Below are 13,993 nucleotides of genomic sequence, written 5' to 3' on the forward strand. Positions count from 1 at the left end.
CCAATGTTTTAACTCTCAGAGCCCTATTGTTAATTGCTGGATCATTGTTTTTTAAGGGATGATTATCAAGGGATGAGATCAGAAAAGACCAAACCTTAGCCTTCAGTCCAAATTCCTTTCTCTTGTGGATTTCATTCACACCCACAGAGTATTTAATTAATTTTTTTAATGTCTTTTAAGTATCTCTTATAACTGGTAGGACATGGGAAAAGTCGCCCTCAGTTACTACACTGCACCACATACACTCATTCAAAAATGTGTTTATCACTACCTTGACAGACCATAAGTGCTTCATCAGGCCAGCCTATAAAAATAGACATGTATGTACTTCCTAAAGCATGGAGTTCCATTGGCCCTGTAGGTGCTCCTGTATCATGATCTTAAAATTTCAAGGATAAATAAAAAAAAGTGACAGTTTTAATACTCAGTGGCAAGTCTCATCACACAGACTAACTGGAATTTCCATGACTTTTCAGTTAAAGACTAAAAAACTTCAACCTTCTTTCCACTCCCTAAACTATGATCAATTATATGCATTCAGATCCTTACTCTATAAACACAAAACCCAGTGTCAAACACAAACTACACTAAGAGAAGCTATCTTCAGAAAGCATTGCAACTGTTGAATCTAATACACAGTTTGGGCAAGAAAAAGTACGAAGCTAGTTTTATAGAGAAAACCAAACATTACTACTTGAGACATACTCAGTAAAAAGCTCTTAACATTGCGATGAAAGCTAATTCATCACCTAAAAAAAAATTAGTTAAAAAAGAAGGGGTGTAGTTCTACAACTCTATTAACTGTTTTCTCCTGGAAGGCAGAACACAAGTTAAACAATGTCAGTTCCTAGCCAGAAGTAAATATGAAGTAGAGTTTCTGGAATGACTGCGTAAATCTCCTTGGCTCTGCCTTTACATTTTTAAAGCAGTCCATGTGTTTATATTCTGAACTGTGTGCATTTCCCAAATAAAAACATAAAAAGAGAATCAAAGAAATACTTTTCAGCAACAACCAGACTCCCATTACCTTCTGAGTGTTGGCTACAGTGACAGGTAACTGCCACAAGTGTCAAAGCAATTGCTTCTATACTTGGGAAGAAAGATCAGGCTTTCACAGAACCTCACCAGTGAATTTTAAGTTAGTTTCAGGACAAGCTATTTAAATACTGGAGTAATTTCATTTTACAAGCAATATACCAGTTTCTTTTAAAAAAGCAATAATAGGGACTATTTATTGCTGTCAGTAATACCTACCTCATTTCAAGAAAACAGCTTCCTGCTCAGTTCTTCTGCCTTGGTTCACGGAAAAGTTTATACCCCTACATTATCCATTTGCTTGCTCCTGCTAGCTCTGGAACAATTTCAATTAGATTTAACAATGGAGAAAACCTCAAAGGGAATAAGTTCCTACTCATCTGTGAAAATTAACAGCCAATACCAAACTAACACCTACAATGAAGCAAAGGTCACATAAATTCAGTATTGGACTGGCCCATTTGGCCTGCCTCCCAGCTAATCAGTACTAGGTGCTCAGGTCCTGCCCCTGTCTGAACACTGTAATGTACCTTTTGTAATGCACCTTTTGTAATGCACTTCCTGAGTAAAACTAAATATTGCAAGACTGACACGCACTCCATGCTATCCACCAACTGGCTCTTTCTGGCCATAAAACATGTTTCGTTTTGGTCTTACATCAACTGGACTGAACATATACCAACCAACCTGAGTGCTCGAATAACTTCAAACTATGACTTTTACACTATGATTTCAAGAAACAAGAGTCATGTGCCAGTCTATGTTCAGAGCTGTGTAGTCAGCTTTGTTAGTTCTTCGCTAGCAACTGCCTAACAGCTTCTGCAAGTAAAACATCAAAACAATAAATGTTGAAGGTGAGACACCGGATTGCCAAGTACTGTCTTCTACCACAGCCATGAATGGTAACTCCTTCCTCAGAAAAGTACAGAAAACACTAGGCACATGAGAAGAACAAAAATAAGGTTGTTCAGGGGTTGAATTTCCCCACTCCAGTGGTACGATGCCCTGCTGGGGCCCAGCCAGCTTCTGCCTAGTGCAGGGACCATGCACCAGCCCCCCAGAAAGGGCCCTGGGTTTGTCACCTCCGAGCCAGAAGAAGTACCAAACGACCTGTGTTATTAGGTAGAAGCACTAACAGGCTCCTTAACCTGTAGGATTTAAGGACATTTCTTCTTTGAAGCTCACTTGTATGCTTTGTTTTGATTCTGTCAATGATTCAGATGCTATAGTGACAGAATTCTTCCAGAGTTTGACACACAGAAAAAATTCTAACATAAAAACATATGTTCCACTAAGAATCCAATGAAGTACAGGCTGATTCAAAGATCACTACAATGATCTGTGTCCAAGAGAACTTCCCTCTTCTTCTGAAAAGCCTATAAGCGCATCTTCGTTCAGCTCACTTCAAGATTGTCTTCCATTATCTGGTGTTACAGCTACGAAGACAGCAAGTGTCATGATATAACTGTAAATGTCAACCTGCCTCCTTTCGATTGAGAAGTGTGATCACACACACTGCTGTGATTTACCTTCCATTACAGTCAAGCAGAACTGCAAATAAGCCTTTATCTCAAAACAACAGAAATGGATGTTAGCCACTGATTCAGCTTCTGTATACACAGCAGTGCAAGCACCCTTCTTAACTTCACATACTGCAAAAAGCAAAAAAAGGAAAACAAAACACTTGATACACTCTTAACAACAAAAGGTAAAAACCAGGAATGCTGTTACTGTCTTATCATCTCTTACTACCATTTGTTTCTTCTGTTTTGTTTGCCTTTTTTAATGTGGTGCATGAGAAAAGAAAAAACAAAAGAAAAAAGCAGAGATGGAAGAAGTAGGTTTACAACTCACTGCAATTACTCTTGCGATACACATAACCTCCCCAGGAAAACCCTCTCTTTGGTGGAAATGAATCAATAACATTCAATTTTGACAGTAGCATGGAAGTTGGGTCTTTCTAGCAGTGCTTACAGAAGTTCACATTAAGAAACTTTACTCTAGAGGCTGTGCCACACTCCCACAAGTCCCCAGAGACAAAGTGAGAGGACAATCACCTACACATTTACATGGGAGCATACTTCTCTCTCACAAGCTCAAACTGTTCTTCGATTCAGATTTCCCAAGATCCCAAGACTTCCCAATCTCTTTATACATCAAAAAACCTACATCTGTGCCAAAAGCAATGATTTGAAGAATGGACATAAAGAAAGCATGACACCGTTTGTATTCTTTTTTCCATTTTATAAGGCCATAACCTGAAATAGTTACAGATGGGCCATATTCATATGAAAATATATTCCAGTTAGATAGCAAACCAGGGTGCACTTAATACAAAGACTCCATTTTATTGGTGTTCCTAAGAAAGCAAAACCAGAAGAACAAAATACTTCTTGTTGCAAGGTGGAAAATGGAAATGAATCTACATCTACTCCCACCTTAACTGCCAGCAGCAGCTACATTGCAGCAGAAGGACTAAACTGACAGATTAGCAAGGGAGACATGCAGATAAATACTGCAGATACCTTTTACCAGGAATTGAAGTTAGTAGTATCTAAGAATAAATAACCATCTACCTCCTTTCATACCAGTTTTTATACATGCATTAGCCATTAAATATTTCCTGTAGGCTGAGGCAACAGGAAGGAAGGAAGGCTGTTAACTTTATATTTAAAGCACCTCACAAATGATTAAATAATGTAGTAGTGAAGGCTAGATTAGAGTTCCTCATGTTTTGAGTACCTATTAAAAACCAATAGAGACAGATAAATTATCAGCTAAAAGATGGCTTTTAGAGAAAGATACATGAACATTACTCAAAGGTATTGAACGAAATGGCTGGAAAGAGAAAACATTACGCATTAAAATCAAGAAAAAAGAATCAGAACTAAAAATAGTATGAGTGGGTCTAGTACTAAAGAGACTCATGAAGAAGCATACCTATAAAGGCTCTGGATCCTAGCTCCTCAATTTCAACAGAAACTGGGCACAACTCGGGAAAAAAAAAAAAATCTGTCCTTCTAATGTTTAATACTTTCTATTATTGAGAACCTACATTTTTAATATGTTATTCATGATGAAAAAATGTGGTTTGGTGTTTTTTTTTTAGAATGGTAGAAAACATCGTTTAAAGCCTTAAGAAAATTTTAACATATGTCTGTAGTATATATCTTAATTGTTTCTGTGTGATGAGCATCACATAAATTGTTTTGAAGAGAACAAGAAATATCAGGACAATCCCAGCTCTTCATTCGATAGCTTTTGTCATTAAAGCTCTTAGCCATTGTTAATCCAGGAAGAATGTTTAAACATACTTACTGGTTTGCAAACATTCATTTGCCAAACCCTACAAAGCAAAACTTCACCATTTCTTGATCAATACCCATTTCAAAGACTTGGGATATTAATCCATACTTTTTACTACAGACAATTACTGGCCTAATAGTGGAGTTCCATAAGCATCAATGCAGGGTTGCAGCTTCAAAATGCAGGATCTAAAAACGAACAAGTTTAGTGCTGAAAGTAATGGGAAAAAAAAACTCAGAAGGACCAGATCGATGCTGTTACAACATATACTCATTTGTGGGGCCCAAAAAAAAGGCCACAACAATGTTTCCACAGACAGCTTGAGTTCAAGTTAGCCCACACTAACAAGTATGTTACAACAAGTAATTTGCAACAACTCCAAATTACTTCTAACTTATGGCAATGGGTTTTTTTTTCACACTTGCATTTCAAATCTATCATTAAAATCAGAATGGGAAAACATACCAAACCTTTCAGTCTCTCGGCCTTGCAAGTCTGCATGTTTACACTTGATTCCAGCTTGTATTCATCCCAACACTAAGGATTCTATACATCTTTTATTTATAGTCTATACTGAGCCTTTGCAAGGAATGTTTTCTTTCCAGTACTGGGCAAGGATTTCTTATTTCCTGTCTGGTATGTTTTACAATAGACATGTCTGCTAAAAAGTTGTACTATGAAGAGTCTACCACTATTTGTAAAAACATACTTTACATCTTCATCACAGGGATTCAGAAGGGGTTGATGCTGTTAAAAAGATCTTTATACAAGCAAAACGGTATCTGGAACAACTCTGAGGAGGAAAGATCATGTTGCTTCTCTCAGAATCTATTTTATAAAGCAATTTTCTAGTCCCTCCATTAGGGAAGTCTTCATATTTACTAATTGGCCTTTTCAGCCCAGCTTTACAAAAATCACTTTAGTCAAATAACTGGAAGAGTATGTGTAAGAAAGCTATTCTCATTATCAGCTTTTACCTGCCCAAGCTCTCAGCTTCAAATTCTTTCTGTGATATTTTTTTTAAATATTAATATCATTAAGCAGAGCAATTTAAGAGGCAAACATACAAGTGAAGAACACTTTCTGTTGTTACAGCATGTTTTTTACCACTTTACCTTCCATTACCCAGAGTGTTATAGTACAATAAGGCAGTGCTGACTAAATTAAAATTTGTATCTTTTTGTATCATCTCATTCTTTAGCATTTCCTCATTTTCTCTGTGGTCTGTAAACTACTTTTCTGAGCAGCAATGCTAAAAGGATGCTTTTCATGGGAAGGATGGCAAACTGCCATATGGCTGTTGTTCAGTTCACTCCATGGATACCTTGTGCCTACAACGTGCATTTTACTCCCATTCACTTCAGTCACCCTTGCCTGTCTACATCCCCCTTCATTTCAGATCTCCCACTTTTTTGTGTGACATGGTATCATTTAAAATTCTGAATGAGGTACTGCACATTTGATTACCATAATCTTTTTATGTAGCCCCAAAGCTGCATGTCTGCTAGGTTACTTCCGTATCAATTCAAATCCGGATTCATGTATCACACTGCCTAGAGACTGCAAACAGAAATTCTGTGTGAGTTCTGCTATTTTTATCACCAAATGCACAGAAACTTGAAATAGAGCTCTTCAATTTTTAAATGAAAAATAGAATTGACAAACATGAAGCCTTTCTTCGAAGGAAAATGTGATAACACCAGTCAATCAGAAAAGTAAAAAATGAAGTGAAAACAAATAACACTCAGAGCCAAACTTCACCCTCTTCAACATCTTTAGTACTATGATTGAAAACTGGTCTTCAGAATAAAAACTTATTCTATAAAGAAAAAAAGTCATAAAAACAAAATTCGCAGTTACTCGTCATGATCAAAATTCACGCTAAGAACATCCTGTTCAGCTGCATGAAGTAAACACATTATCATTCCTACAGAATGAATGAATGGTTAGACTTAAAGAGTTTCCTGAGAGGGTAAGGGTCATCCTTTAATGTCCCGAAGAAAAGAAAAAAAAGAAATATGTATTTCCTTTAGAATTCTCATAAGGTTGCTTTCAGGCAATACCATAACTGATGGATGTTTATGGGGGTAATATCTACTTATATACGTGCATATTTCTTTTAACAGATTTACCTAGCACATAGTAAATCCTGCATACATGGACTTCATCTTCTATGCACCCATATCCAAATAACAACCTACATTTATCAGTCTTTTTCTATAGCATATCATCCCTAGTAAGATCACTTCTTTTTCTCCTAATTCATGTACATCAGGACCCATTCCAGCAGCAGAGAACACAGAGGCATTTTAAATGGTTCTTTTTTCTCAAAGCCTTCTCTCTCCTTCATTCACTTGTAAAAAAACAGTCACCTTTTTAAACCACAGGAACTTCTCTATATTTACTTGAAGCTCAAAAGAAGAGCTCAAACCTGGAGTGGGAACAGTTTTCCTATAACATGACTTTAAGGCATTAAAATAATAGTTACTGAAATAACCACTTTGGTTTTTATTAAGTACTAAAAAAGGGACATTTCACAAAGTGTTTGTTACTTACTATTCAATATTTCATTTTTCCCCCAGCACCAAAACCATGTCAAGTCTCTATGAAGACTGCAGCTGTACCCACATGCCTATTGACTTCCTTGACTATGACCGTTCCTGTTATTTTTTTGACACAGAAAATGGTTGACAAAAATCTGGATTCTCCATCAACAAAAAAGTTGAAACTTTCATTAGAATACACGCTCATTAGAATACAGGCATTATGAGTCTCCAGACATGGTAATGACAGATGACTATGTCGAAATACTTAAAGCTCCCTCAGCATCATCAGATGACCAAGTTCACATTTCATACAATGCTCTGACCACTAATTTCAGTGTAAGTTTGCATTTATGGCCTTCCAAAATACATTTATAAGCCAAAGAGAGTTTCATTAGAAAATTCAAGGCATAAATTTGAGATGTATACATGAGAAGAGCAGGGTTCTACCTGTGTAAAGAACATAAGAGCAGAGAACTTAAGGCTCTCTCTCACATGTGCTCTCTATTGTTTTATCTTCCTCTCCTCACTTCAGTTCTGTCCCTCCTCCTTCCCTCTGTTCCTCCTTTGCATTTGCCTTACCACACACTGACTCCTTTCCTACCTCTATGTCCTGCCTTCCACCTTGCCTTCTTGCTTCTTTCACCACTGTCCAACAAATGAAATTTCCCAATGTAGAGGTCATCTTTGATATTGGAAAGCCAGAAATGGGGCAGCAGCCCGTACCTTGATTCATCAGTACCTTGTGACCTAAATATGTGATTTCCAAACCACATGTTCCAGATTTACAGGAGCAGCTAAGGCCAATAAGTCTGCAGAGATTTGACTATTTAAGGTAGGCTTCCCTCAGACTGAAGGTCCTTGTCAGACAGAACTAGGTAATAGAATGTAATACCTTTGCCTAACAGACTGGGGATGAAATCTGTGATATACATGTTTTAAACCAAGCTTAACTTACAGATGCAAGAAAAACCTCTGTGAAAGTTAAAACACTAGGCTGTTAATGTTGGGTTTTATAACTTCACCAGGAGTACATTCTAAAAAGGTACTTTCTTAGTTTCCATGGATAGACTTAGTGTCCATGGATAGACTTAAAGAGCATTTCTGGGGAAACTGAACTAAAGTCAGCAAGTGACACAAAACTCCTAGAGCATTCCTGAGGAATGCCATTTTTTGTTTAAAACAGATGTGATACATGCAAGAAACAAAGTGGTGGTGTACAAATGTTAGTACTGACACTGTTTGTACCTTACCATTCATAGTGCAGTCATTACAAACTCATGCCAAGAAAATTTTTAGGTCTTCCTATACTCACCGAATTACTGGTGGTGTCATTTTCTGAGCTGAACAGTCAGCCAAAATCAATTTCAAGTTGTTTCTTTAGAGAAAAAGAAGCTGGAGATAATTTCAAATGTTTTTGGTATAGTTCTACTACTTTTGTGTCCTTACATCTTAGGAATTTTTTCCTGCCTCTCTTAAATACACAGACATAAACTTCAACAACATGATAGCCAGCACAGAGACCTTCAGCCATGCATGCTTTGGTTTTGAGCAGAAATACACATATACACTGGATTGGAGGCTGCTATCATTTCAACTAAGTTCTTAATACAAACTTTCTTTTTTTAAAAGAGGTTAAGCAAAAGTATGCTTTTCACCTACAATCACAATAGAGGCACATATGCCTTACTATAAAGGCTACTAAATGCTACCCATTACAAGTTCTCAGTACTAGTTTCTTATAATTTTGTTAAACTAAGATTTTGGACTGCAATTCTCCCAACCTGAATAAAGCACAAATTGCCAACTTGCTCAGGTTTGCTTTCTAAAGTAACTGCTAGCAGAAATATTTTATCTTGCTCCTGTCAAAAAAACTATGTCAAAACTATTGTTTCAAGAAGCTCTATTGTTCTGAGGACTTCCAGCAAGGATTGAAAGCACTGTGGTTTTGTGTACTGACTTTACAACTAGATAAAAGCATCCAGTAGCCATCCCCTGACCACCAAGGCCCACTGAACGAGCAACGTGCCCATCCACACAGCTAAAATTCTTTTCCGTCCCAGAAGGCGTCTTCCCAATCCGGAATGGTGTCTTACACACACTACACTCTGACCCACAGTGGCCAAGGAGATACAGTCCAAAGCTTTGCCAAGGAGTGGACCAACAATGCCATGTTCACTTGCTCTCAGGGGGACTCATCTGTAACTGGAAAATTCTTATTTCTAAACTGCATTCACTGTAAAGCTGCTCCAGCCTGAGTCTGAGTAGGTTTGTCCTTATAACCACACAAATAATGCTTGCTTTATTTTTCTATTTCAGATGAGTGACTGTAAAAAATAAATAAAACTTCATGCTTTAAGCTGGCTAAGCACGTATTCAATAGCAATGCTTTCAGCCACCACTCATCATAACCAAGTTTTAATTTGTATATCCATATTTTTTAGAAATTCACAGGTTTTCTCATGTGAATTCTTCTCATGTGGCTGGGTTTTTTTCATACTTTTTCCATGGTCTCTGATTTAACAGTATCCTACTACCCATACATATCTATACATAAGCCTATACATAAGTTGATATTAGCCCCTTCCTTTTACTGACCCCTTCAACTGCTTTAATCTATCCATTACCATCACATGACAGACCTGCAGGAAGAAGGTTCAGTGCTTTCTGATTTTGCTTAATTTCAGAAAAAAAACCTCTAACTAAGATTAACAGAACTGATTTATCATCACAAAGCTGGCATGGATGTGGTTGTGTACAGTGTTTTCTCCAGTGCTCTGGTTCCTACAGTTTGCCTACTATTTCAAAATTTGCATTAACCAGTATGCATGCAAAGCAATTCAGACTGAATAAGGGAACTGAAATAAAGGAGGGCTTTTAACATTGATGTTGTAAGCTAGAACACATATGTTTTAGCTAAGCAGTGATCTCATGTTATTTAACATAACCAGTGGGTAAAGCAGAGATATGTACTTGCATTTTCTAGCTCAAGTTTTCAGGGAAGTAACTCAAAGCAATCAACACACCAAAAGAAGCACACGGGGGAGGAGAGGGACAGCTGTAGTATTTTCCTGTTAAACTACATCGCTATCCAAGGAAAAAAAACACCAAAACAGATCAAAGTAAAGCAAAAGAAAATCAAAGTAAACAGAAGCTCAGAGACACCACATGGTACATACAGCATCATTGGCTTTTAGTTTCCAGAACAGCAATGTTACTTTTAAAAACACCTCTACTATTTCATATTAAAGCTAGATAAAATATGAATTTTTAGCTATGGCAAATATTTAAAAACATCTGTTACAGATGACATGGGTTATTATCCATCAAAATAAATTTTAAGTGGTAGAGAGCAAAGTATTGTCACTTGTCAAAGAACAGGCAACTTACTCAGCATTTCCAAATTTTGCAGATACAGTGTAACAAATTTTACAATGCACTTCAAGCCTGCAAAAAAACACAACTAGAAAGCCTAAAAATCATTCCCAAATTAAACAGTGCTTAAGAATGGTCTACATGCTCTGAGCCTAAAGAATTTCATTTCAGAGGTCACCTTAACTCTAGGTGACAATTTAGAACTATGACACCAAGACAAAAAGTTTTCCCTCCAGAGAAGGTAACTGCTTTACCCGTATTTGATTTCTGCAACTGATGTAATGGACAAAGCAGAGAACCTGGACACGGTTTAATTCCTGGTTCACATATGATTCAATCCTGAGCATAGCCTTTTAAACACAGTTTATGTGAGTTCCTCATTTCTGAACAGGGTAATGCTGATGTACCTTCCAAAATGCATTTCAAGGACAAAACTAACACTGACAAAGAGTTCAACTGCAATGCCTGTAGGTATTTAGAAACAAGTTGGGAGGGGTGTTGGAGACAACAGAATTTGCAAGGAGCTCTCAACAATGTCCTGCTTGAATTAACTGAAGAAGTCAGCTTGACATTTCAAGTGTACTGCTTTAACAAAGAAAAGATCAACGACCAGGTCTGAGCTCCTTCAAAGATATTTTTATTTTCACATTCGCTTATAAACTCCTCCAATTTGTTTTCCTCTCCTGAGGAAACTGCTCTCCTGAGCAGTTCAGGACATGTACAGGACAAATCGACTATACAGAAGCAGTTTGATTGTTCATAAAAGCAAAAGAAAAAAATGAAAAGAAAATTCTGCCCTCTCCTCTCCCTCCCCCCCCCCCCAACTTAAGTTCAAGAATTGCTGCTTACAGAAATGGAAAGCAAAGGCACAATAGAAATATACTTTTTAATTGGTATTTAAACCCATGGAACAATGATTTGAATACAAGCCTTTATGCCTCCAGTTATTAACAAAAGACTGAGTGGATGCATTGTTGCATTACCTTAAAAGAATACGTATTCAGGGCAGACATAAAATTTGAATTTAAAATACATACTCCTGCACAACGCACACACACACACAAGCACACTATTAGTAATCATATAAACTTACTATGCACTCTCGACATGGTTTCACAAGTATTTCAATTTTTGTTACTTCTAATGGTTAATTATTTCAAGCGACAGAAATTACAGGCCGTAACACAATTAAACTTTCAAAACATATTAGGCTTAAAAATGTGGTGTTTTAAATGGGTTTTGTCAAATTAATATATCAATCAGTTAAAATAAGTCCTTCTAGCACATCTTTTAACACAAATATTGACAGTAATGGCTTTTCTGCACAATCACAACAAAAAGAATATCAAGAGAATCTTGACTACAGGTATTCACTGGAAAAGTTTTTAAAGCTTCTTAATGCATCCTGTAAAGTTGTACGTATGTAACACTACACACTAATAAACCAGGCTATATTTCTGCCCTTTCCTCCATTCACCATTTCAGTTCTCCATTCACCAATGAGTCTGTTCAGTGATACAGTAATTCATGTTTGAAAACCACGTTTAGTGTTAGGGAATTAAGATAATAATTTATTCTTCCACATTATCACCATTTCAGCTTTCAAAGACAGCAAATTTCCAGATTTTTGCTAATTTCACATCATCAGACTTACATGGTAATTTTGAGCTCTAACACTGCAGAACCTGATTGACAGATTCAAATTCTCATTAAATGCATATGGTATAGCTGCAAAGAACAGATGAAAAGAATGGCGGCTGTCTTATGGTGAAACATAAAGCATTTAGAAAACTCACCCAGTTCTCAAACATCTACATTTTTCTTGATAAAATGCACACGAGACATTATTCCAAAAACTGCACTGATATTCATCTAGCAAACAGCTGGTTTCTGTGCTCTGCTAAGTAAAGCTACCTCCAGCATGACCTGGAGGGATGCATGCTTCAGTGATCTGATGAGATACACTTCAATTTCAAGCTGCTCTCAAAAAATAAAAAAGAAAAAAAAGCTAACAATAAAGGTGCTTGCATGCTTTCTCTTCTCCATCTAACCTTACTGACTGACACCTCCATCTCTAACCGCACTGACTGACCCTGCTCGCTGCACAAAGACAAGCACTACACACCCTTCAAAGACAGCTACTACTCGTCCCGTGAATCAGACCGGCTGATGCACTGACATCCTCTCTAAATAAAGCCAGTTAGCCTCAGAAAGATAGGTATCATTAGCTGCATGCAGATAGGTGTTACTCTCGAACACAAAGATATCGCATAGATTCTTTGCTGTCTTCACAGCTACTCTTGCTCCATAGGCCCTTCTACCGTGCAGGAAATTTCACCCTGGGTTTCAAGAAACAATTATGTTTTAAATTGTGCTCTACTTTTTGAAACGCATGTAAGTACCTCTATGTGAAATGCTTTATCAAGTGTGTAAATACAGTAACGCCCATTAGAGGTGTTTTCTAAGGTAGGCATGACATTGGACTAATTACAAAATGTAGATTTGCTCTCTGGTGCTCTTAGGAAAAGGAAACATACAGATCTCCTGTTAGGATTATCACAGACCTATACGCTATAAGAGATACGGCTGCGGACGCTGGCGATACCTGCGTGCCCAACATCCAGCGCTGCTGAACAAAAGGGCAAAGCCCAGGAGGTAAAAGTTTGCAGCGGGAGACGGGAAACCTCCCGTGGGCTCCCTTGTTCGGCGGCCGCCTCTCCCCATTCATGCCCCGATCACCGCGGCCACCGTGCTCCTCACGTCCCGCCGCCACCAGCCCCGCACTGACCCGCGGCCACCACGAGGCCGCTGAAGCGGGAGCCTCTTCCAAACCCTGCGCTCCCCACCTGAGCCCGGACGCCGGGGGAACCCACCCGCCCTGCCCGCTGCTTCCCGACCCCAGGCTGGGGGCCCTTACCCGGGAACTGCTGCGGCGGCGGCGGCGGCGGTGGCCGTTCCTCCTCCTCGCCGCTCTCGGAGTCGGTCTGCATGGGCTCCTCGACGAAGTTGACCCCGCGGGCGTCGAGGGGGGCCCGGCGCGGCTGGCTGCTCCTGTCATGGCCGGACGCAGGGGTGCCCGCCTTGCGGCCGCTCGCCTCCTTCTCCGCTGCTGCCGCCGCCTTGGCCGCCGCCGCCTCCTCTTTGAGGCGCCCGAAGTACTGGAGGGCGAACTCCAGCAGGTCCCCGGGCTGGCTCCGCAGCACCTCCACAGTGAAGCCCTGCAGCAGCTCCGTCAGCCCCGCCGGGATGGAGATGCTCATGCCGGGGCCGGCCGGGGGGGCGCAGCCTGGCTGGGAAGGGGGAGGGAGAAGGGAAGGGGAGAGGAGGAGGAAAAGGGGGGGAGAGCCCGCGGGCGGCGGCGGGGGCCGGGGGTCCGCAGCCCGGGGACGAGGCGCGCCCGGCGGATCGCCCGTGGGCAACGGGAAAGGGGCGGGCGGCGGCGGCGCAGGTGGGAGCGGGCGGGGGGCGGGCCCGCGGGGGGCAGCGGCTCGCTGGCAGCTTCGGCGGCAGCACCTCCTCCCCCCGCGCCGGGGGAACCTCGCACACATGTGACCCGGGAAACCATGACAACCTCCCGCCGGGGACTGCGGCCCGCAGCGCGCCCCGCCCGCGCCGCCGGAGGGAGGCACCGAGCGGAGGCCGGGCCGCCCTGCCCTGCCCTGCCCTGCCCTGCCCTGCCCTGCCCTGTCCTGCCCTGTCCTGCCGCGCCGGGGCGGAGAGCCCTTCGGGAGCGG

The 13,993-nt window shown here is 40.3% G+C and overlaps 1 protein-coding gene across 1 annotated transcript in view; it reads right to left on the bottom strand.

The window, feature by feature from the left end:
• The window catches only part of PRKAR2B (protein kinase cAMP-dependent type II regulatory subunit beta), an 83,142-nt gene extending 69,423 nt beyond the window's left edge, over positions 1 to 13,719 (bottom strand). The window contains exon 1 of the mRNA XM_061366269.1: positions 13,177 to 13,719. Coding sequence (XP_061222253.1) covers positions 13,177 to 13,519 — 343 coding nt within the window. The 5' untranslated portion in view covers positions 13,520 to 13,719. The remainder of the gene's footprint in view (positions 1 to 13,176) is intronic.
• Between the last annotated feature and the right edge of the window lie 274 nt (positions 13,720 to 13,993).

This window comes from Neopsephotus bourkii, unplaced genomic scaffold, assembly GCF_033783945.1.
Source record: "Neopsephotus bourkii isolate Nb327-2 ecotype Australia unplaced genomic scaffold, CSIRO-AGI_Nbou_v1 NB_1328, whole genome shotgun sequence".
Classification (NCBI taxonomy): domain Eukaryota; kingdom Metazoa; phylum Chordata; class Aves; order Psittaciformes; family Psittacidae; genus Neopsephotus; species Neopsephotus bourkii.